Source organism: Meles meles, chromosome 5 (genome assembly GCF_922984935.1).
Source record: "Meles meles chromosome 5, mMelMel3.1 paternal haplotype, whole genome shotgun sequence".
In the NCBI taxonomy this organism is placed as follows: domain Eukaryota; kingdom Metazoa; phylum Chordata; class Mammalia; order Carnivora; family Mustelidae; genus Meles; species Meles meles.
The window spans coordinates 90348048-90373383 of NC_060070.1; the positions used below are offsets into that span (position 1 = coordinate 90348048).

The 25336-nt window shown below is 43.3% G+C and overlaps 1 protein-coding gene across 7 annotated transcripts in view; it reads right to left on the reverse strand.

The window, feature by feature from the left end:
* Positions 1 to 1995: 1995 nt before the first annotated feature.
* The window catches only part of USP49 (ubiquitin specific peptidase 49), a 92606-nt gene continuing 69265 nt past the window's right edge, over positions 1996 to 25336 (reverse strand). For 5 of the 7 annotated variants that reach the window (XM_046004471.1, XM_046004468.1, XM_046004469.1 and 2 more), the window contains 5 exons: positions 10055 to 11423; positions 8781 to 8985; positions 5145 to 5253; positions 4373 to 4578; positions 1996 to 3409 (listed from right to left, as the gene is read on the reverse strand). In XM_046004471.1, coding sequence (XP_045860427.1) covers positions 3219 to 3409; positions 4373 to 4578; positions 5145 to 5253; positions 8781 to 8985; positions 10055 to 11395 — 2052 coding nt within the window. In that variant the 5' untranslated portion in view covers positions 11396 to 11423 and the 3' untranslated portion in view covers positions 1996 to 3218. Of the gene's footprint in view, positions 3410 to 4372; positions 4579 to 5144; positions 5254 to 8136; positions 8336 to 8780; positions 8986 to 10054; positions 11424 to 25336 lie in introns of all 7 variants that reach the window. The other 2 variants (XR_006818274.1, XM_046004474.1) reach the window with 2 other exon arrangements.

Below are 25336 nucleotides of genomic sequence, written 5' to 3' on the forward strand. Positions count from 1 at the left end.
GGGCCTGACTAGGGCCATCCATGCCCCACTGCCAGCCAATCCATTTTATTAGTTCTTGCACTTGGATGAAGCTATAAGCATAGCCAGAGTAGGGAACTCATACAATCATTGACTCTAGAAGCCTTGCCATTAAAAACAAAAATAAACTCTGCTATTGAGTCCATAGGACACATTAACACTCCTACAGTTTTCTAATTTTATTCATGACATTTTAAGAGACATCTGGAAATTCTTTTCAGCGTGGCACTGCTCCCCTCAGCCTGAGAGGGGGCTGGATCAAAACTGGCAAGAGCTCTGCCCACCATTTAATAAGAGCTTCAGTTCCTGGCTGTTGAGGGCATTCCTAATTTTTTTTTTTTTTTTTTTTTTAACACTAGCATGGAACTCATCTCAGAGGCAACCACAAATATGAGGGTCAAACTAGACTGAGGTAAAAAATCCTTTTTGAGGGCTAGGGTGCATTCATCTTGGCTGGCTACAGCAGAAAGTAAACACACCAGCCAACTACAAAACGTTCCTGGAACAGGACTCCAACTACTTGTCTGGGAGAAGCAGGCCCCGTAGGTTCAGTTAGGAGATCTCGGGTTTGATTTGGCAGCATCTAGTCAACGTCTACCTGGTTCTTCTCTTTAGAATGTTTCAGTTTAAAGTGAGATGCAACTAAAAAATCCATCTACTTCCAATATGTAAATAAATTAAAGGCAAAGGGACATTTCCCTCACAACAGCAGGGAATTCTTTAATAAAAGTTTCCATAAATACTAACTTCTCAACAGCGTCTAGTGCTGCTGCCTCTGGGTACCTGAGGTGTCTGTGACTGCAGGGGCACCTTCGAGAGTACGCAGCTCAGTGAGGACTCTGATAGTGGTTTCTATTCCAACTCATTTTAAACAATTTTATGAACTTGTTAACGGGTGCTCAGCTAAGTCAAGCATTTCTTTCACAAAGTCCTTAAATCTGCTTAATAATTCTTATAAATATTTGGTAAAAAACTATTTTTAAAAATTAAATTTGAAGATCTTTTAATTTTCCATTAAATGTTCATTTTTCTTAAGTTTCCCCCGGAAACAGCCTGAGGGATGAAGTAGATGCTCTATTAGTTCTTTTCCATTTGTAAGTTCTCTTTTTCTAGAATAACAAATACAGCATTCAAAGAAAGATGAGGCACAATTTATATTTTCCTTTTCACTCTCCTTGGGGTTTTTGCTTGTTTTTTTTTTGTTGTTGTTGTTTTGTTTTGAGTTAATGGGCTTTTTTCATTGCCACGAAAAGTCATCACCAAGCCTGCCAACTTAAAAATGTGGATTTAGAGAGTATAGCTTTGCATCAGAGCCTCTGGCAGCATGGGCAGCTGTGACACTTTAAAACAGTGTCCAGGAGAGGGTGAGCCCGGGCCAAGCTTGTACAAAGAAGCCTGCAGTAGACAATATAAACCAAATAGCATAAAAAATGCCATACGCTATCGCTTCCAAATAAAAGCTAAATATTACAGAAACCTCACAGTGTTGGAAAAAGCAAGTTTAATTTAAAATATAGTCACTCCCCTTTCTTTATCAGGGCGAGCCATTTTCTGTCTGAATTTCCTCCATGTCTCAGTGCTGTCTGACAGGTCCTGTGGGAGAGTCCATCTCAAAAGAGGTCAACAGCAAATGCTACAGATCTGCTCTGGATATGGGGCTCATCAACACCCCTAAGCTACGACCCTCATTCTTACCCCCCCTTTCCCAACCTCCAACCCTTCCCCAACTCCCTCCACATCTGCTTCCTTCAAGTGACAACTGTACTTCTACCTGAATTAAAACATTAGGTTGATACACTCAGTCAGAAGATGAGCATTCATAGTGACAGGCTGAGGCAGGCTGCAGCAGCCCCACAGTGAGAGTTCTGGGCTGCATTCACTTTTACTGCAGGACTGAGAAGGGAAATTCAGTGTTGCCTGATGAGAAGGAGGGTTTCCATCTGGGCAATTTCATTCCACTTAGAAACTGACCCGGTATAAAAAGAAACATGTAATTTACTAGCACTTAAGTAAAAGACAGAGCACTCTTTTTTTTTTCTTTTTTCCCCCATCAGATGGACTGAGTGTAGGAGAAACAGTAGGGATTATCAAATTTGGGAGGGAACCGGCTGGGGCCAGCAGCAATGAACTATTCAGACATATGGGGGCAGATTCCTAAGCCCTAGAAAAGCCTAAGTTCCCAAACCTTGTGCTGAACAAGAATGTTCCAGCCCTCCAGGTGCAAGCTAGAAGCTGCAGGCTAAGAAAAGCTGTGTGCTGCACCAAGGTGAGAACAGGTGATGGGCATTCAGATAAGGCCTGGTCCACCAGCTATCCTTGCCTACCCTCAACTGAATTCTGAGCCAGCCTCAGACAACTGACCTAAAGACAAATTTATACCAAACCATGTGCTTGTCCTATACCTGAACCAGGGATATGCTACAGAACTGGGTAGCCAGGGGTGCCCTTCGGCTTGGCATGCAACTAAGAACATGTCATGGACCAGCTGATTGCTTCCCCATATGAACTGCTCCTTTAGAATGAAGGGATGTTCATGCCTGTCTCAGAAGACATGGAATGATTCAATGACAGCAGCAGCCAGGAAAGGTAGGACACTTGAAAAACCTCCTGTTTTGCATGGGGGAACTTGCTCTATGCATCTCATTCCACTCTTTTGCTGCTATTCCCTAAATAAGGAAGTCTGCAAGTTGTCAGCTCTTGAGGGTTACTTCCTTTGTGGGGACAAATCCTTATTATTAACTTCCTGCCTTGGAACCAATCCCATCCAGCAAGCTGCCAGCCCAGGGCCCCACCTCACATGCTCTGTCCAGGGCTGTTCACATCAGGAGGGTTCTTCTGGGGTCACAAGGAGGTCCTGGTTAATGGGGGAAATCACGTAATGGAAAGAAAACATGGCTGCATATGATCAATTTACCCCCTCTTTCCTCCACCCAGATGCTCTCTATTCAGAAGCAACTGATGAAAGAATCTTCATAGAAGTTACTCCTGTTTTATGAAAGGAGGGAATTCCCAGATCCATTCAAAAGAAAGTGACTACAGATTTTATGATAGAACATGAGTCACCTAGCACCTTCTGCTGTAGTCCCAGTGAGGCAAACCTAGTACTCTGTTCCTGCACTAAACCTTATTTCCTGTAAGAGGAAAGATACATGAACAGCAATAGTTTAAAAGCAGGCCAGTCCTTGAAACGTGCCTCCCATTCAGGGGATGGGCCGTGGTCTGCCCTCATTGTTGTTGCTGGACTGCACCTGAGCTTGGAGTTGGTTTTCTGAAATTCTTGCATTGCCCTGAACTGTTCTTTGAGTGTAAAAAAGGATGTAGGCTTGAGTTTTGCACACTTCCTCGACACTGCATACATTCAGCTTTGAGTCATTGCAGTGGACCCAAAAACCTAGGAAACCAAAGGAAAGAAAGAGAGAAAGTGACTACCCAACTCATATTTCCAATCAGCAGGCAAAACCAGGAGATGAAGAAAGGGACAGAGGAGTTCGGAACAGAATCAGCCCCTGACTGGTAGTGGGGGCGGGGAAGGGGGGGGAGCCAGGAACATTGGTAAATGAAACCAACAGACTTCCCTGCGACCACTGGCTTCAACTCCACCCAAGCCCACCGCAATACTACTTACAGTATCAACTGACTGTAATTTTTGTCCTCATTTTATTCAGGCTTTTTCATTACCCACTAGAGCCTTCTACAAAGGCAGCCTGAAGACTAGGGGCTAAGAGATGGGAAGAGGAGAGGCAGAGGTGAAATGGACATGGAGGAGTGGTAAAGGGAAATTTAGAAGGAATAAAAAGTTATTTCACCCTGGTCACCTTAAGGGCTGCAGCGCAGCCCATCCACCTCAATGCACAGTAGCTGGGAGGCTATGCTCTGAGGGGACAAGAACTGAAAGCGCCTTAGGCGGGACCTTGTACCCCCATACCTCCTATGGTAAGGACATAGGAATTGCTCAGGAAATGTCTTCAGCTTTATTATCAGCCAGGGCTGGTGAGATTAATACAGTATCTCCATAAGGTTACACAAGTCATAGCATTTCTGCATAACCACAAAGGAAACAGAGGTCTGCAGAAGTATTAATAACAATGAGAAACCTCTAAAATTAATTGAACATTATGTTCTAGGAACCATGCTAAGTACTTTTACATGTGCTGGTTCCTGTCCATTCTTAGAACAATCTGATGTTGTCACTTGGTGATATATCCAAAATCTGAACCCCACTTTCACAGTTCTTTCCACTAGATTTTCATGTATGTGATATCCCCCTATAGATGAAATAAAAGGAAAGCGATGGAATGTGGACACACCAACCCTTTTCCGTGTTCCCCCACCCCACAGAGTCGAGCGCACGCACCTCCCTCTGTGTTGTAGCAATAGGCTGTGTAGTGTCCTGAGCCAAACCCTTTCCCGTGATGCATGACCACTGCGGAGAGATCATAGGCAAAGGTCTCTTTGTCAAGAGAGGAGAGCATGTCCCTGCAGCAGTAAGGTTCCATGGTTAATACCTGGTCAAAGACGACATGGACCCCAATCTTCTCTCGATGATTACGGCCAGACCACCTAAAACATGGATAGAAAGTTCTTACTAGTAAAAAAAAATGCCGTATGTTATCCTAGGAAGAGGAAGGTAAAACAGGGAACTGAGAATACATAACCTTCCAGATGTGGCTTTTGCATCAATAGAACAGTGATCAATGTCCACATGTATTTCCTGTGAGTGTTCCATAATGTACTCTGAAACTAGAAATCCCTAAAATCTTTTTGTAAAATCCCATAATCTTTTTGTAGTTTACTGCCTGCCCTTCTTTTCACAGATTATGTCATATTTGGTCCTGAAGGTGATTCCTGATAAGCCCAGGTGAGGCTAGAGAATCTAGCACAGACACCCAGTGTAGGCTGGCTGGTGGGACAGAGCCATGTGAGCTGAAGCCCTCTCCTGCCTGCTGCCCTGCCCCCCTTGAACATGCCTCACTGGGCAGGAAGCATTTAATCTATAGAAAGTGCAAGGTCTCTAGGGAACAGGCTTCTCATCCCAACACCAAAGAAGACATCCACCCTCACCAAAGCCTTTGAGGTAGCTGTCCCCACAGCTCACAGCCACCTGGAAGGCCCCAAAGCAAGCTCACCTGAATCTTTTAAGGTGCAGCCGGAGGACCTGAGGTAGTCTGTAGATCATTAACTGCTTTCTAGCTTCACTCAGAACAAGGGGTTTGGGATTGGATTTTCGTCGTTTGCCTATATGGTTTGGGAAGGTATAAGACATAGATTGTGAGGGGTCTCGTTCTTTCTTGGCTATGGCAGAGACTATGACTTGCCACCCAATATGCCTTCTCCTTATTTCTCAGTACTAGGACCTCGTTTTATCTGGGGCAGTGCTGTGACCCCTTGTCAGCCTGCATTTCCCAGCCCCACATGCCCGCCTGCTATGGCCACAGCAGTTCTCCCAGCCACGGAAGGGATGACCATGTGATGGCACTCTTAGGGTGACTGCAACTGCTCCTCTTGGACCACGAGGTAACCTTGGGGAAGGAAGCCTTGAACTAGTCACGTTGAAAGGTGGAAAGAGCTTGGGTCCCCAGTGACCATGCAGCTACTATGCTAGTCCCTGAATGTCCTTCAGACTTCTTTTACAGAACAGAAAAAAAACACCTCATTTTAAAGTCATTATTTGAGTTAACTGAAAACAACCAAACCTAATCCATTATATATATATATATATATATATATATATATATATATATCCACTTCCAATTTTTTTAAAGAGATTTTATTTGACAGAGATCACAAGTAGGCAGAGAGGCAGGCAGAGAGAGATGGGCAAATAGGCTCCCTGCTGAGCAGAGAGCTGGATGCAGGGCTCCATCCCAGGACCCTAAGATCATGACCTGAGCTGAAAGCAGAGGCTTAACTCACTGAGCCACCCAGGCACCCCTCCACTTCCAAATTTTTGCCTCAGCAACCTCCAAAACTGGTATGGGTTTTGGGTAGTATATTCCCAATGTCATGGATTTATTAATGGAATATACTGGAAGGTCACTGCAACAACATGCACGCAGAGTAGATGCACATGTCAGGGTTCTATGCCTTTCTATACGGGCTTATCACTTAAATTGTGATGCACCAGAATGTAATTTTAAAAGTTTTTGTTTTCATCAAGTAGGCCTAATTCTATTTCCTGCTCACAGCTAGCTGTATGCTGTTCAAAACTCTCATCTTTAGTTTCCCCTCCTATAAAATGGGGAATAATGCATATATTTCAGGCTTGGAAAAAACGTAACAGGGCACAGGATTGCCAAAGGACAGAATATTTATACAGATTCTTTCTTCAGCATGATTTGTTTGTGACGTATACAAATATTTACAAAAGAAACTGCAGTTTTATAGTTTTATGCTGTGTCTAGTTTTTGAAACGTGTTTCTTGGATAAAAGCACATGGCTGGACATGGGAGGAAAAGGTGGACAGACTGGCCAAATTCATCCAATCCAAAGCAGAACCAGTGGTCAGACTCTCATTTTGTTTCTAAAGCTACTGAATTGTGAGGGGGAATGCATTTCTAAATTACATCAGATAAACAATGGAAATAAAGTTCTCTTAATTTCCATGGGAAGCCTTCTCTATACCCATTTACTGACAATTGCTCAGTTTTTATATTAATTAGACTGGTGAGTGGATGGGAATATAAAACTAGTGGTCCTCTGTGGTGCCTGCTAATTATCTTTGAGATATCATGGTCTCAGTGTCTAATGGGCTTGACATCTAAGTCCTGTCTATACCACTCATGAAAGGCAGCAAATCACAGCCAAATGATGCTTCACAGGGCTCCCTGGGACAATAGGACGTGGGGCTGCTGGTTCTCATAACAGGCTGTAGCAGATGAGTGTGCCAGAGAACCTTTCAGTAGGGCTGGTGGTCATGATATGTAGGGCATGAACAGAAAGAAAATTCAAAGGAGGGCCTGGCCTTTTTTTACATTCTAATTCCCCAACAGATTTTCAAAAACTATTGCAGTGCTGGCTGGGAACCCTGGCAGTGACTGCCCCTCTCAGTAGAGGGAGTATGTGAGCTAAGATGAAGACAATACAGAACCGGCTTTGTTTCCCTAAAATGAAATTCACAAAGAAAAAGAAATTACTGATTCAACTGAGATTGATCAGGTCTGTCCACATTTGATTAAGCTGGCCATGTGGAGAGGTAGAAGCCTGATAGTTTTGAAACTACACAAGCACATTACAACAATACATCTCGTACCTTTTGCCATAGCTTTCCTTCCCTACTATTTGAGCTTGCCTAGAGAAATCCTGATACATTGGCACATCTGGCAACCAAAAAAATAATCCTTTCTTACAAAAATAAATAAAAGTATTTCCTCCTTAATTCGCCTTGTCCGAGAATGATGGGAGTTAAAGCTGTTAACATCCTTCTGTTCCTCACAAATAAAAAGCTTTAGGAATCACTACCTTAAAAAAACCAGATACTGTTCTAATAAGGTAATTTAAGTCACAACCTTTATATCTCGATAAGGAACAGGGCAGGTGACTCTGTAGTCAACCAAGTACAGCATATCAAATTTTGTTTAAAAATGGGAGAATAAGGGCGCCTGGGTGGCTCAGTGGTTTAAGCCGCTGCCTTCCGCTCAGGTCATGATCTCAGGGTCCTGGGATCGAGTCCCGCATCGGGCTCTCTGCTCGGCAGGGAGCCTGCTTCCCTCTCACTCTCTCTGCCTGCCTCTCTGCCTACTTGTATCTCTCTCTGTCAAATAAATAAATAAAATCTTTTTAAAAAAAAAAAAAGGGAGAATAATATCAAGCATGATTTTTTTTTTGTCCTGCCTCTTCAAGGACAGTAGGTTTCCCAGAGTTCACTATTTTAAAAGATCATATATGTGAATATTTTAATAATGGTTATCATAAAATCGTGGTTCTCAAAACTTGTAGTCCCAACTATTTTATGGGTGCAAATTGATCTCAAGACATTCATGCAATCCATTAATTTTAGTTTCCGAACCCAAATTCGAACTTCCAGGTATTTGCTCTGTATTTCCTCTGTACGTGCTGGGTTAGCAAACGCACTAAGTGGTAGTGTGGCAAGACAGAAGGAGCTCTGCATAAGGTACCTACATAACCACGTGGAAAGAGTTCCACTTTAAAATGAGAGCCGTGACAGAGAAATACTGTCTTATGATCTTCCCCAGATGCATGGCATGTGAAGGCATGTGAAGAAACAAATGCAGAAAGTAACCATGAAGCAGATGCACCTTCTGGCTTGCCTTCCTGGTCTCATACCAATCTATAGCATCGATTCTGACAGGCTTGAAATCTGCAAATACAGTACAAGGCACATGTTTCTGATACTGTAACCCTCAAATAAGCAATGCTACCTGACTTTAGATGAAATCAAAACTGTCAGATCAATATTCATGAATTTAATCAGGACCTTGTAGCACTACAAAGCTAAGCACTCACATTCTTAGAGGCTCATTTCAGGACCCACACTTGCAAATGCCTCTCAAGATAAGAACTAATGTCAATCACAGCAGGAGTCAAAGGAAGCCTAACTCTTAGGTTTTGTTTTGTTTTATAACAAATGATGTCCACACTCTTGTTTTCATGAAAATGGGAGAAAAAAGTCTTTAAAAGATGCTTTAGAACCACTCAATATTATCAGTGTTACTTTGGACTAAAAGGGCAAAAATAGCACCTTACACTGACAGTCCAGATGCATGTTTCCCCTCTCCCTCTCCCCGTCTACCCCCAGCACTCACTGTTACACTGGTCACAAGCGTAGATTCTCCCTTCCAGAGCCTCTGTCTCTGTGAACTTGGCCAGCATCTCAGTGAGCAGGCACTCTGTCTGATTCAAAGGGACAAACCCCTTTTCTACGCAGTGATACCGTTCAGGGAATTCCAGGGACAGATCCCAAAAGGGCTCAATGGTATTGGATTTGTAATTGCATGATACACATGTGACCTAGAATGAAAAAATTGATTTACAGATTATATAGCCTCCATGCTTCCCACATACATTTTTGCTCGATTTATACAAAACACATAACTTACCAAAACTAGGTGTATAGTTTTCAAAAAAATTTTAATTATAATATTAAAATAATAAATGTAACCTTAAGAACATTAGAGCATATTACTGTCAGTATACATTTCTAACTATGATGCTAGCTGGAACTGGAAAAGCACACAGCACAGAGATTATTACCTACCTCTTTCTCTCTTCTTTCCTAAAGCATGCTCTACCATTCAGTGCTGTGGCAGTACAGACTGGGTTATCATGGGACCATTCTCAGATCAGTCTGAGATAGAGAATTAGCAGATTCTTATCTGTTTCTCTTGTCATTCCTTCCTCATCCAAACCTTGCTGCTTCTACCCACTCCAACTTGCCTCTTTTTTGCCCTTGTTTCTGGCAGTACCCTTATATGAGACACAAACCTCTGTAACATATTGCCCACCTTTTTAACTCTAAAAATCCTTTCTGCACATTTCCAAAGTCTTACCCAAGAGTCTTTTCTTATGTCCCTACATGGCCTATGATACAGCAAATGAGAGGTAATGGGGAACAGAAGAGGGGCCTGCTTAGGCCTTTGGCAACCTCCTAGCCATCTCCCTTCCCTGTATGTAGAGAATGTTCTGGAAGGAAGAGGCTCTTTCAAACTACTGTGAAACCAAGGTTATAGGCAAACTGTTCAATTTCCTAAAATTGATCAAAGTTAGCATGCCAACAACAGATTCTTAATTATAACAATGAGACTGTATCACCGATACTGTCATTAAACGTTAGACATTCACTGAAAATGACGCGATATGGCAAATTCAACTAAAAATCTGCCCAGACAGAGGAGGCAAGTTCACCAACAAGGCCATAATAACGCACAGCACAACCGAAGGTACAAGGGCCACCCTCTGATACGCATCATGACGGCAAAAGCTGGCTCTCTTCGTCCGTCCAATAACCTGGCAGAGGCACTCAGGGAAGCCCCAACTAACCAGTAAGCCTCCCTGCCATGTGATGGGCGGGGCAACCTACCTGACTGAGTAGCTGCCCGTGGAATATGGTGTTCACCACCTTTAAGACCTGTTTGGTGAGCTTCCTCTGGGAGAAGGGGATGAGGATCCGGCGCGTGGTGCCCTCGGACTCGAGCTCCTGCTGCACTTTGTGCAGCAGCTCGCACAAGAACTCCTGCGCGTCCTGCTGGTCATAGCCGCGGAAGGCGGGGATCAGGCTCCACACGGAGTGAAGCATGGCAAAGGGTGACACCAGGGCCCACTTTCCGGACCACATGACTCGGAAGAGGGTGTGCAGTTCATGACAGAGGGAAATGTGCTTCGAGCTCGGCTCCTTGTTCTGGATGAGTTCTAGGCTCCTGCTGATGGAGGCCCCCCCGTTGAAGCAGAGGCCCTCCCGCTCGCACACGTCGGCCCCCTCGCTCCTGGCCGACAGCTCAGTGGCGGAGCTGCCCGCCAGTCTGCCGGAGAGCGGAGCCTTCCCGTTGGGGGCCTTGGGAAACAGCTGCTGGGTCTGGGAAGGGTCGAGGTTCAGAAAACATTCGCGGAACTTCTGGAGGTGGCTGAGCACCTGCAGGATGGAGTTCATGTAGCAGGTGTTGCCCAGGTTGCGCAGGCCTGTGACGCCTGGCGCCATGGCTGGCGGGCGCCGCTGCGGCGGGCGGCCCCCGGCGGGCGCGCGCGGTGAGGGGGGGCGCGGGGCGGCGGTGGCGCGCGGGGCATGCAGCAGCAGGCGCGCGCTCTTGCGCGGGGGGGCGCTGGCCAGCTCCTCCAGCAGCCGCCGCTTCACCTCGCGCCGCCGCTGCCGCGCCTCCTCCTTCTTGCGCTCCAGCGCCTCCTCCTGCCGCCGCTGCTCCAGCTTCGCCTGGCCGCGGGAGGTCTTCTCGAACCAGTGCCGCAGCGTCTTGGCCAGCAGGCGCTGGCGCCGGTACCACAGAGCCGTGAGCATCTGCGGCTGTCCCTGAGGAGCACGCTGTGGCGGGACGGCATCCTCGCCGGCGGCCATGGACCGCAGCGTCCGGCCGCGCCTCAGCGGCGGGTCCTGCTTCTGGCCCCTGACCGCCAGCAGGGAGCTTCTGAGCAGCTTCAGGTCCCCCTCTGGGTTGTCGTTGAGCACGTAGTCCTTGCACAGGTAACAGAACACGTACAGATCCCGGACCTCCATGGCTAGCGGGTGCCCAGTCTCCTCAAAGTGTTTCAGGGCGTGATCTTCGATGTAGCGGCCGCAGGCCACGTGGGAGCACTTGAGACAAGCCCACACGGACTCGGTGGTGGCGCACTCCCGGCAGCACCACTTCTGTGGGTTCAGGATGGAGTGGTCCTGGGCGAGCCGCAACCGCCCGACATGTTTGCATCTATCCATGTCTCAGAAAAGGCTCCGCTTTTTCAACCTGGCACGACAGAGCCCCCGGAAAGAGAGAGAGAGAGAGCTTTCAGCAAAATATTTTCCCAGGAAAAGGCTTGCAACTGCCATTTTCAATTTAATGCTCATTACATTTTAATTCAAAATTGGTTCCATTGGAAGGTTGTTAAAAAAGACAGACAGAAAGTAAGAAAGAAATACTGGGGGGAGGGCTTAGCACCAAGTTGAATCTTTACACTTTCTAAGTCTACTAATTCTTGAATATCAGCTAATTTTTATGTGAGGCTAACTAGTATTCCTGAGGAAATGGCATTACCCTTAGTTCATATTGCACCCAACTGGCCACCAGGGGAAAGAAACTTGTATTCTGAACCATCTCTGAACTGATGATGTCCTGGAGATGAAAGCAGCCTCTATATCTTGTACTGATCAAGATCCTAGTTGTATGCACAAAGGGACAGAGGGCAGGAGAGACATGTTTTGTACACCAGTGAGAGATGAAGACCCTCAAAAAGTCAATCTTAGGTCCGTTTCAATGTACTTCAAAGCAAAGGTAACAGGATAAAATAAAGGTAAGAAAGAGAAAGTCCTCTACAATACAAGTATCATTTTTTTTCTTGAATCCAAAGACCCTAAGGAGGTAGTATGTGAGCCTCAATCTAAACAATTTTTTTTAAGTAGGCTCTATGCCCAACGTGGAGTTCAAACTCACAAGCCCTGGATCAAGAGTCACATGTTCTACCAACTGAAACTGCCAAGTGCTCCAATCTAAATACCATTTTATAGGTCTACTATGGTTGAATGTTTGTGTACCCCCTTTCATATGCTAAAATCTCTCTCTCTCTCTCTCTCTCTCTCACACACACACACACACACACACACACACACACCCAGCAATGGCACTAGGAGATGAAGCCTTTGGGAGATGATTAGGTCAAGAATGGGTTGACCCTCATGGGATGGGCCTTCACTAATGGGATTTATAAAACAGTTCCTTCACCCTTCACCCATGTAAAGACACAACAAAAAGCCAACGTTGTGGTCACAAACCAGGAAGTCCTTCCCAGACATGGAATCTGGAGCTATGATCTTGGACATCGCAGCCTCCAAACTGTGAGAAATGTTTGCTGTTTATAAGCCATTCAGTCTATGGTATTTCTGTTATAGCAACCCTGAGGGACTAAGACAATATGAAAAGAAAATGTACGTCTTGTAGAAAGGGTGGAAAAGTATAGCTAAGTAAGCATTAGATCTGACTTTTAGGACAAGTGATGGAGTGGCTACTGGTTTAACCAAACTATCAAGCAAAAAGAAAAAAAAAAGCAAATCTTCCAGATGATATATGTGAAAATGCTTTTTTTAAAAAGTAACAACATAGTGAGCTTTTTTCCCTTTTCTTTCCTGTCTTCCTAACATTGCTTCTAATATTGTTCCTCAGAGAAGCCTAAGGAGCAGTTTCTCCAAGAAGAAGCTAGACGATTATTTTAAAAGAAAACTTTTTATTCTTTGGAACCTTGACAGTTTTGTTTTTCCCCCAGTACCAGTATTTGAAATTTCCTAAAGACAGTTCCTCTTATAAAGTGAACTTCCTTCACCCCCATTTCTTCTCCACTTTCATTTCTATGAGCAAATGAAGTTCCATGATTATGGAGTCACCCAGAGAAGCTTTAAATCCACTACACTGTGAGTAGTCCCTTTAGTTGGTTTCCAAATGCCCTTTTTGGCCTGGTACTATTGCCAATACCCTCACAACTATACCACGGGACCAAATTAGAGATCCTTCCCATTTTTTATTGCCCATTCCAGATTGGCAAAGGCCAAGTCGCTAGATAAGAAACCTTTAAAATCATATAAAGGAAGCAACCTAGATGATTTTCAATCAGATTAGATCATGCTTTCCCATTAAGTTCTTTCAGGATTTAGTTTTCCTACATTATTTTTCAAATTATTGATTTGTTACTAAGTGCCCTTTTAAGTCAGTTCTCTGGATGTATTTACCCATTTCCAAACTAGATATCATCTTCAGAGAGAAGACCATGTGTTATATTTCTTATTTTACTCCTTTATAATTTTGTGGGTGCTCAACTCTTAGTGGTCAAAGGCGTTCTATCAGAATTACCTTCCCACACAGTCCAGAATGGTACTGAAATAACTACTTGTTTACTTTTTATAGGGCTCAGCCAAATTAAAACACATATACATTAAAAGATGAGATGGTAAATAGCTAAATTTTCTTTTTGCTACTTACTACCAATCAAGAGCTCAAGTTATATATGATGCTCACAACCAATTACTGGGGACACAAGTTAAAGTAAGTAATGGAAGAATGAAGGGAGAAAGAATCAAGAGACTGGCAATTCCCAAGTTTCTCACTTAATATTTTTTTAAAGGTTTTCTTTATTTATTTGACAGAGATATCACAAGTAGGTAGAGAGGCAGGCAGAGAGAGAAGGAGAAGCAGGCTCTCCACCCAGCAGAGAGCCTGATGCGGGGCTCGATCCCAGGACCCTGAGAACATGACCTGAGCCAAAGGCAGAGGCTCAACCCACTGAGCCACCCAGGTGCCCCTCTCACTTAATATTTTTTAAAATGTAGTTCCTGAGCCACTTACCAGCATCAGAATTCCCTAGGATACTTATGTACAGATTTCTGGTCACAATTCCAAACCTGATGAATGAGACTCTGGGGAGGGGTTTCAAATCTTCATTTTAAATAAGCCCTACAGATGACCCACCTATACATTAAAAACCTTAGAACCACTGCACTCATCCAATAAATTATTTAGGAATGAAGGTGTCCTCATGGAAACCAAAGAAAGAATTTTCTTTCTCAAAATCTTCTACTTTAGGTGCCTGGGTGGCTCACTGGGTTGAGCCTCTGACGTCCGCCCAGGTCATGATCTCGGGGTCCTGGGATCAAGCCCTGCATCAGGCTCTCTGCTCAGTGGGGAGCCTGCTTCCCGCCCCCGCACCCCACCTTCTTCTCTGCCTACTTGTGATCTCTCGCTCTGTCAAATAAATAAATAAAATCTTTAAAAAAAAAATCCTCCACTTTGGCTAACATTGTCCAATAGAACTTTCTGCAATGAGGGAAATATAATTTATCTGTGTTGCTTAATACTATATTAACTAGCCTTGTGTGCCTGAGTACTTGAAATGTGGCTAGCAAGACTGAGGGACTGAACTTTTAAATTTATGTAATTCTACTTAAATTTAAATAGTGGCTGCATGTGCGTAGTGGCTGCAATATTGGATAGCATAGACTTAAATACCCCAGGACATGATATTTAGCTCACTTGGCTTTTCTTTTTGTTTTATTTCCCTCGAAAGATTCAGCACTCGCTGAATTGTATCTGAATAGCTTCTTCTTATGACTCAAAACCTGGCAAATCCCCATTTTAGGCAACAAGAGCCTTGATGTGTCTTCAGGAATTTAATTGTTACTGAGATCTTATCACATGAAACACAGCACAGCTTCAAATCCTATAAAGAGACTATCTCTGTGAACAGGAACACAGCAACACAACACCCAGAACACTGATGCCTTGCAAGATCAACTCCTGTGCTAGAAAAAATATGCTGCAACGACCAAAAGTCAAAATAGAAAAATACTAAAAAACCTTTCCACACCCTCTCCATGGAGAGCTATCAAATGGAAAGGGCACTCTGGAAATTCTTTCTTCCGATTTCATTTTCTGATCTATAAGTCTGCTGATCACGCACATCCCTTCCTGCACAGCCCTTTTCCCATTACAAATCTGTCGTGGTGACTCACTAACCTGCCATATGGCAGAGTAAATCCATTCAGGAAAACATGGGGCTACTTTGCACCTCACCACAGTGATTTAAGCTAGGCAGACTAGTTTCTCTAAAGAAAAAAACATATCTGGATCACAAAATGGAAACCACCCCAAAGTGACACACAAAAAAGCCCCTTTAACCAACATACAAAATAAAGAATAAAGAATAAACATAATTCAAGTATACTTAGTTCAAGAAAGACATTGTTTAACTTACCTCTCATATATACTCTGACCACTTTATTTTAAAACAAGTCCTAACACCCACAGGCATAAAGAATTCTATTTTACATTTTTCTGACATGTACACCTTTTTCCTTCATAATTCCCAAAGCTCATAAGAGTCCTAACATTTCCACTTAAAACAGACATCATCCAGGGTCACAAGTACCCAATATCCAAGAGATGAACTTGCAGTGTGACTGGCAAAGAACAAGAAGTGCCTTAACAGTTCTCCATCATTAAGCAGATCAGCAACTTTCAATGACTATCTTGTAAACCCTGGGTTGATCTGCATATGGGGTAAACTTGACAAAATATTAGCTTTAGCTTCTTTAATTACCATAATTTAATTTAAAAGATATGACTCAAATGGAGCTAAAAGACATAATCACTCTTTAAAAGTATTCTACTATAGTTAGTATCACTAAATATTAAATTAAAAGGTAATGAAATCTTCAATTCATGCCTTTTGTTCTGCTAAGAAATTTCTAGACTTATCCCATTTTTTAAAAAGTCTCTGTATGAGATGACTGAATATTACAATCATCTTTCAAGAATCTATAGTTTAAAAATATGATTGTCTTTTAATTGGACTAGTCCAATTGTTCTCCTGTAGCAAATTTCTTAGCTGATCCTAAATGTGTAACTGCATCATCAGAATAAAACTTCTGGGGGAGAAATCAACAAAAACCAAATAGGAAAAAAATAATCTCCTTTGGGGAGATTTCCATTTCTTTCCTCTCTCTCATAATATTGATTTCTTAACTAAGGACAGTGGAATAATCCTGCCTGGTCTTGGTGAGACCAAGTGGCATAAATTCCAGTTTCAGAGAGAGTAGACACTATGGTAACATGCTGACAGCCTTCATTTACATAAAAGAATACTAATTACGTGGTATCATCAACATCTGCGATTCTGCTCACTGCCATATGCGACAGCACAGGGTATTTTAACCCTTCAACTTACTAAATGTACCCTGAACTGCCTGTACCACAAAACTTACAAAGATTGCTTGAAAAGGCATAGTGAATACATTTTTATAAATAAGTATTAAAAATGAATTTTATTTTCAGCTAACATTTTATTTCCAAAAGATACTGGAAAATATAATTTAAAACCAATACACAATGAAGGAAAAGATGAAAGATACAGTTAATAACCCAAAGGGAAGAATGCTACATCCTAGAGAATTATGCAGGGCTCTAAAAGGCTGTATTATAAATACAATATAACCAGCCTTTTGAATTTTTAGGTGGCTAAAATAAAAACAAGACAAAAACAATAAATACAAAATAAGAAAAAAAAAAGTCGCAGCAGAGCATGAGAGGGACGAGGTTAGTCAAAGATAGTGTTCAGAAGCCCTTTGCTAAAACAGTGTATGTGTGGGGATGTGGCTAAGTAGGTGGAGTGTCCCCACACACTGCCGCTCCCCTACCCACCTCTCCCATTCTCCAGGAATGTGGGGGTGGCAGGGAGTAGGGGGGAGGAGGGTAACTTATAGGTCAGAGCATGGCTCAGAGACTCCCAGGGAGGCAGAACTCTCTGAGAGGGATTCAGAGGCTCTGACTAAATGGGTTCTTTAGCTCTCTGACCCGAGAGCTGGGATGGATGGCGGGTGAGGCAGCAGCGGCTCCTGGCCACAGGTAATGGTGTGCTGCTGTACTGGGCATGCCCGAGCCTTGTGAACTATGTCACTGCTCACCTGGCCTCAGCCATCAAGTCCTGGTATTCAGGAGTGAGTGTGTAATTGTAGGTGAGAGCAGATTGCAGGTTATGCCCATGTAGTAATGTCTGTCTCACTGGCATTAGAACCTGCCTTCTTGGATTAGAAAGGAGTAGTGTTCATCTAGGGAGCTCTGGGCTGGGCCCACAGCCCTGCTTTGCCCAGGTGAGGGGCTGTGCCTGTGGCCAAGCAGGGAAATGACAAAGACGGCACAACCATGAAGGAACAAATGCTCTGCTCGTTCACCTTTCTCTCCAAGTACACACATGCTCAAGTCTCTCCTGTCTAGACAGAGAAAGAGAGACATACAGACAAAAGTTCGCCCTGCCTCTAGATGAGCACTGACACTGTTGTTAGACTCTTCCTCCTTCTGCCCACTTTACTTCTGGCAACATAATGTGCAGCTGCATCACCTTCCTCACAGCTCACTCCTTAACACGTTCATTTCATGGAAACTATTTTTGCAAAAGTTATTGGCAATTTCCTTATAGCTAAGTTCATTAGCCTGAATTTTTGGCTACTGTTCTCTGGTTTTTTTCCTACGTCTGAAATCACACCTTCCCTGTTTTCATGTCTCTGTCTTCCTTAAAATGTATGCTTTCCTTAAGATTTTGCCCTCAGCTCTCCTCTCAGTGATTTCACCTATTCCTAGAATGTTGAGTATCATTTCTATCATGTATTTTAATTTTCACAAATACTTTCTACAAAGTACTTTATTGATATAGCTTATATACCATTAAAATCTAGAACTCGGGGCACCTGGGTGGCTTAGTCAGTTAAGCACCTGACTCTTGGTTTCGGCTCAGGTCATGGTCTCGGGTCATGAGATCATGCCCCATATGGGGCTCCACACTCAGCCGGGAATCTGCTTGCGATTTTCTCTCTCCCTCTCTCTCCACCCTTCTCACATGCACACACACACATACTCTCCCTCTCTCTCAAATTAAATAAGATATTCTTAAAAACCCATACTACTCAACAATTTTTGGTATATTCAGAGTCCCACAAAAGTACTTTGAACATAAAATCTTTCAATTTCACTGCAGTCTCCATCCCAGGTTGAATTTTCACATTCTGATACCTACATTATGTATACTACTATTAATAGTATTTGCAAGATGAAGCTATTGAATGTTTTGAGCTTTTTTAAAAAAATATTTTATTTATTTGACTGAGAGAGAGAGAGATCACGAGGAAGCAGAGAGGCAGGCAGAGAAGGAGGGAGAAGCAGGCTCCCTACTGAGCAGAGAGCCTGATGTGGGGCTCAATCCCGGGATCCCAAGATCACGACCTGAGCCAAAGGCAGAGGCTTAACCCACTGAACCACCCAGGTGGTTTTGAGCTTTTTGTTTGTTCGTTTGGTAGCTATGGTGATCATGACTGAGATATACACAATTTCATCCAGGTCTCCAGGTGCTCAAGATAGAAAAGATGACTGATGGGGGTTAGAGAGATGCCATCTGTGGAACAAAGCTAAGCTAGCTGGCCTTTGACAGATCAGACTTTTTGACTGATTAGCTTAATACTATTGCCAAAGAGGTCTGTGCCTAAAGCTCAACCCCTTGTCCAGGACTATAGTAGACTGGCCACAAAGTGGCCAAAAAAGTGTGCTCACAAGAAATTCTGAATCCACAGGGAAAACACACATGAGCGCATATGCACTCTTAAAAATGTTACGTGTGACTCCACAGAGAAGTGGCAGCCAAGGAGCGCCGGGGTGGCTCAGTCGCTAAGTATCTGTCTTCAGCTCAGGTCCTGGGATCAAGCCCCATGTCGCCTCCCTGCTCAGCGGAGAGTCTGCTTCTCCCTCTGCCTCTCCCCTCGCTTGTGCTCTCTCTCTCTCGAATAAAATCTTTTTTTAGGAGCGCCTGGGTGGCTCAGTGGTTTAAGCCGCTGCCTTCCGCTCAGGTCATGATCTCAGGGTCCTGGGATCGAGTCCCGCATCGGGCTCTCTGCTCGGCAGGGAACCTGCTTCCCTCTCACTCTCTCTGCCTGCCTCTCTGCCTACTTGTGATCTCTCTCTGTCAAATAAATAAATAAAATCTTAAAAAAAAAAAAAAAATAAAATCTTTTTTTAAAAAAGGGGGAGGAGGGTGCCTGGGTGGCTCAGTAGGTTAAGCCTCTGCCTTTGATTCAGGTCATGATCTCAGGGTCCTGGGATCGAGCCCCACATTGGGCTCTCTGTTCAGCGGGGAGCCTGCTTCCCCTCCCCCTCTCTGCCTACCTCTCTGCCTACTTGTGATCTCTGTCAAATAAATATTTAAAAAAAAAAAAGAAAAAAAAAGAAGTGGCAGCCAAGAGTAGAGGATAATCAGGTCAGCTGTGTACTCACTAAACAAGTCTAATTCAGAGCTTAGTAATTTATGCTACCTCCTGATCAAAGAGGCCTTATTTGCTACAACCTGGTCTTGTTTTGGCATGGTCTACTTGATTGGCTCGTGTGAAAGCAAGGTCCAAACTAAAGGCTCCCTCTTCTACTCTTCTGCCATATGGAAAATTTCTCTTGCCACCACTGAGAGAATCAGAGTTAACCTTTGAAAATCTGACCACAGGAATCCTGGTTTGTCCCTGCAGTGTGCCTCGAAAACACTAGGTTCTCCACAGCAGCGAGGCAGTCAATCATCAAAAATGTATACATATATCAAAGTGTATATGTATGCCAGAACTTCTCGGATTATGCCCTTTAAGTATGTGCAGTTTATTGTTTACACCTTAGTAGAGCTATTAAAAATTACAGAAACACACACCCAGCAAGCAATTTGCCCCTACTGAAATAATGGAGTGAAGCAGCAGCTCCTTATACTACGTGAAAGCTAACAGGAAACTTATCAGGGGTAGGTAAGACGGAAAACACCTGACTCATTGATCAGTTTCACACTAAAAGCAGGACAATCACACACTACATGCTACATGCCGATAGGATGCAGTAAAGGGTTCACAGCAGCATCACCTATAAGGTACTCTGGCTGAATGAACTGAACCTGAGTCCAGTGAAGCATTTAGATCTAACTACCAGGGTATGAGAAATGTGGGAGACAGAACATGCTACACAAGGCTGCAATTAGCCAGATTACCAAATCCCAGTATGGCAAATGCTACAGGATCAATGATCTAAAGTCTTTAGCAGATACATAGCATAAAGCAAGAAAGGGGATGAGGGGATGGAACTACTATAGACTATACGAAACCCACAGACATGTCAACCACACTCAGTGTGTGGTTCATATTTAAATCCTGATTTCAACGAACCAACTATAAAAAGATGTTTTTCAGACAACTGGGAAAAAATGTTTTAAAATATTGTCTGCCTCTACCTATATCACTATGTTTTTTAACAGTTTCATTGAGGTTTAAGTGCCATACAATAAACTGTACACATTTAAAGTATATAATTTGGTAAGTTTTTGACATGTGGTATATGCTTATAAAATCACCACCACTGGGGCGCCTGGGTGGCTCAGTGGGTTAAAGCCTCTGCCTTCGGCTCAGGTCACGATCCCAGAGTCCTGGGATCAAGCCCTGCATCGGGCTCTCTGCTCAGCGGGGAGCCTGCTTCCTCCTCTCTCTCTGCCTGCCTCTCTGCCTACTTGTTATCTCTGTCCGTCAAATAAATAAATAAAATCTTTAAAAAAAAAAATCACGGGGCGCCTGGGTGGCTCAGTGGGTTAAGCCGCTGCCTTCGGCTCAGGTCATGATCTCAGGGTCCTGGGATCGAGCCCCGCATCGGGCTCTCTGCTCAGCAGGGGGCCTGCTTCCCTCTCTCTGCCTGCCTCTCTGCCTACTTATGATCTCTTTCTGTCAAGTAAATAAATAAAATCTTAAAAAAAAAAACACAAAACCTTTAAAAAAAAAAAATCACCACCATCAAAAGCATGAACACATCTATCACCCCCCAAATTTCTTTATGCCTCTTTGTAATCCTTCCCTCTCCACCACAACTGGGGAAATTTAAACACAGACTAAGTATTAGAAAACATTATTAGTTTAATGTGACACTGGTATGGTGGGGTTTTTTTTTTTTTTTTTTAGTCTTTACATGTAGAGATATCTCAAGTATCTATAGGTGAAATATTATGATGTATGGAATCTGCTTTAAATTATTCTGGGAAGGGGAAAGTGGCACGAAGACAGATGGAAACACTGTCAAACCATTCAAAATTGTTGAAGCTGGTTGATGTCAAACCATTCATAATTGTTGAACCTTTGTTAGGGTATGCTTACAAAGTTCCAAAAAATTGTTTTAAGACAGGGACACCTGGGTGGCTTAGTCAAGGTCATGACTCCGGCTTCCTGGGATAAGAGTCCTGCACCGAGCTCTCTGCTCAGTGGGGAGTCTGTTTCTCCCTCTCCCTCCACCCCTCCCCTCTGATAGTGCTCTCTCATGCGTGTGCTCTCTCTGTCTCTCAAAATAAATATTTTTAAAATTATTTTAAGACAATAAAGAATATACTCTCTGGTAGCAAAAAACCTTGATAGAAACCTATCACAAATTAGAGAAGTTCTGGGACACTTTTTATCTCTATCATCATTTTACCATCATATCTAGTTTGAAATGCACCCTCCCCACATGGATGCACCAAATCGAAGCAGTAGTTTTTCTCAGCAGCATTTAGTCACAGAAGATGGCTGGCAAAATACTCTTTGGTCTGGGCTTCAAATATACCCTTTAGGATCTCTCTGCAGGCCCCCCAAAGTTGCTTTCAATAACTGTACCAGATTTTTGCCCATAAGAACTTCCTGAGTATCTCTGTTTTGGGGTCACAAAGCCACTTTAGTCAGTCTGTTGAAATGCTCTTGTTTGGTCTAATGTTTTCTCCCTGAAACTTTTTCCTTTATTGGAAAAGAAAAACCCTCATTTTTTCACAGTTCTGCTTCTTCCTCACTAACTCTGATCATCAGGTGTCAAGGAGCTCCCCTTGTACCTTCCTAAGGCTCACTGTGGTCTTAGCAAACAGTAGCACAATTCTCTGACCCCAGGCAGACACAGGTTACTCCCAGGCCACAGGATATTTGGCAAAGCAACATTTGGTCACATGGATCCAATCCAATATTCACAAACATCAACCAACAGGTCGTCTCCCAGTTGAGACTCTGGAATCCTCTTCTCAGAGAAACAATGTCATAAATAGCACATGGGCCAGTGAAAGCCCATCCTGTATCTCCAGTGTAGTACTAGAATACTAGCACTACCAGGAGGGAAGCTAACGACCACATGTATTATTTTGAGAAAATTAATTCAAAGTTTCAACTTGAAATGCCAAGAATTGCTCTCCCAGCTGCAGCCCAGGCAGTGAAATTGGGAAATCTCCCTCCTCCCACTCCCCAACGTGGCTGAAGAGGGCTTTCCACACATGGCCATTTGTATGGAAGACACATATATACGGGAGGAACTGCCTGTAGAGGAAAAAAAAAGAACAATTTCTGTGAATGGAAAATAAATCTGACTAGAATTTGCAAATGGATTGTCAGGATTAGATGCCAGTGTTGGTTACTTCAGTGGCTGTTCCAAGAAATGGGAACTTCCTCTTCCTAATGTCCTGTTTCTTAAAATGATAGCAGTATATTCAGTTCCAGGCCTTCCCCATCAATACACCAAAGCACATCTTTCAGGACAAAGGCCCATCATATTTTGCATGAGTGGAGACACAATTTTTAAGCACTTTATTTCAAGAGCAAAGAAGACAAATGTCTAGAAAGAAGGGCCAAATACAAAGGGGTATTTGTTACATACACACAAAAGGAGAAAACTGGAAGCTGCAAAGAGAACACTCTGGCGCTTTAATGGAGAACCGATTAAATAAATTATAAATGGGCCATACAATGGAAACCATCAGTTGTTTTCCATTTTGCTTTGTTTTATAAAGAGGCAGACCTATTTGCACAACAATTCCAAATACAGTATGTGAAAAAAAAAAACAACAAACGGGCAGAATGGTGTATATAATATACCATCATGACTGTTTTAAAAAATAACTATACTCATACAACCTCCCCCTGCCATCACGTGCATTAAGAGGTTAAACTAGAAACTGGTAACACCACACACCCCATGGTGGCAAGGTGCGGGTGGAGATGGAGAGGAGACTCAGTCATCAACCTTTGAACCTTTTGGGAAAAAGAAATCACATGTTATCTATTTTTAAAAAGAGATGGCACCAGCATCATTTAAAAATTCAGGCATCAGCAGGATGACTGAAAATAAGCACAGAGCATCCATGGTTTATCATGTTTTCATTAGTAAAGAAGATGTGGAGGGGCACCTGGGTGGCTCAGTTGGTTAGGCCTCTACCTTCAGCTCAGGTCGTGGTCTCAGGGTCCTGGGATCAAGCCCAGCATCCGGCTCTCTGCTCAGCAGGGAGCCTGCTTCCCTTTCTCTCTGCCTACCTCTCTGCCTACTTGTGTTCTCTGTCTGTCAAATAAATAAATAAAATCTTAGAAAAGAAGATGTGGAGATAGGTAATCGAGTGATATTTATGGTATATGGAGAACCTAAGGAATTATATTCTAGTAGCACTAATCATTGCACAGGGACCCCCCACCCCACCCCCACAGTCCCTCTCCAGAAGCTTAGGACCAGCCAAGTGCCGACCTCTCTGGCTTACTGCAGAGCAGCAACATAGCAGAGCCTTCATGGGTCAAGTGTCAATCATGTGAAATTTCCTGTCAGCCAAGGTACCAAAGTCATTTCCACTTTACTTCCCCAGGAGCCACTACCAAAATTTGTCCATAGAAGTGATTTCCGTGGGCAGTCTCTTGCCTTTTCCAACTCTCAAGAGATCTTTCCTTCCTTCATGGAATAGCTCCTCACAGTATTCCAGTTTACTGATCAGCAAACTACATCCCACCACACCCGACCAACCTCTCTGAAGGAGTGTGAGCATGAGCGTGCACTAGGGGGCGGTGAAGGCAATCGGGTAAATGGAGGAGGACCCTCCTCCATCCCGCTCCAAGTACAAAAGCCACACAGTAAGTCTGTTTCTCCTTCTGTAAAATCAAAATCGGTAGGCTATAGTATCTCCTTCAGGGAGTTCTTGAGGGAGGCTCAAATAAAATGGCCATGTAACTGCACTCTGAAAGTGCATGCTTCTAAGCAAAGTCCTGGCTCACTTGGCCACCTTATCACCTATCCCTGAGAACAGTTATTTTTGCCTCCACAGGGCCTAAAGTTGGGCTGGCTAAATGAGCAGCTGACAGTAATTGGTTGTCTGATCTTGATTTTATCCAGACAGTTTCTTTTAATAAGGCATTTGGAAAAAAATACTCTTAAACAAGAAATTAGATGATTCTTTTATATTAAAAATGAGAAAAATCACTATTTTCCCCAAGCAAATTAAAGACCTTTAAGCAACACAATGCAAGGAAAGTAAAAGTCCAATTAAGATGTTAGAAACAAACCCATAGCACCATAAAATGCAGTTGGATGAAAGAAGCAGAATCAGTCTCTGCTCCCTCTCCAGTGGGGGTATGCCCATTGAATATTTACAGGTCCCACAGAATGTGCTGCATGGCAAAAATATAAAAGAGGTCTTCTTTCAAATAAGGCATAGAAGGCTTTTCAAAGACATGAACTGTGCATGAACCCTCATCTCTCGTGTAAGAATAAAGCAGAAGTGCTTCTGGGAACTCAACCATAGTAAGCAGACACAAGAGAAAAGAGGGCCAGTGCACACCCAGGCAATGAACTTCGTGTAGTTTAAATCCCACAAATTCCAGCCACCTCTGCTCTTATTTTAAAGACGCCAACCCTCCTATCCTGCTGTGAGTCCTACCTTTTGGATTAAGACAATGATACCCTCAATAAAGGCAAATATAGAATCTTGTAAGAGAAACGCACAAAGTCAATCAGTGGCTAACACCTAAGTGCAGATTAATTTACCATAGCAGGAAGTGGAAAGCAGAGCTCTGAGGGACACAGTGCTGTGTAGATAAATATAGTGAGGAAGAAACTAAAGAGTGAGAAAAAGTCTGAATCACTGCTTGAGACCCAACAGAAGGCAGACTTGAGCCATAAGGGGTAATGGACACCAAGGAGGGAGGGCTCTGAAACAAAATATATAAGAACACAAAAAATAAGCCTCACAACTTCATAATTTTTTCCAGCAACCCTCCCATGTTGCCTGTGGTAACTGCACTGAACACTGTACATAACCACCAAATTAGATCAGTGAGGTATGATGAAACAATGGACATATGCAA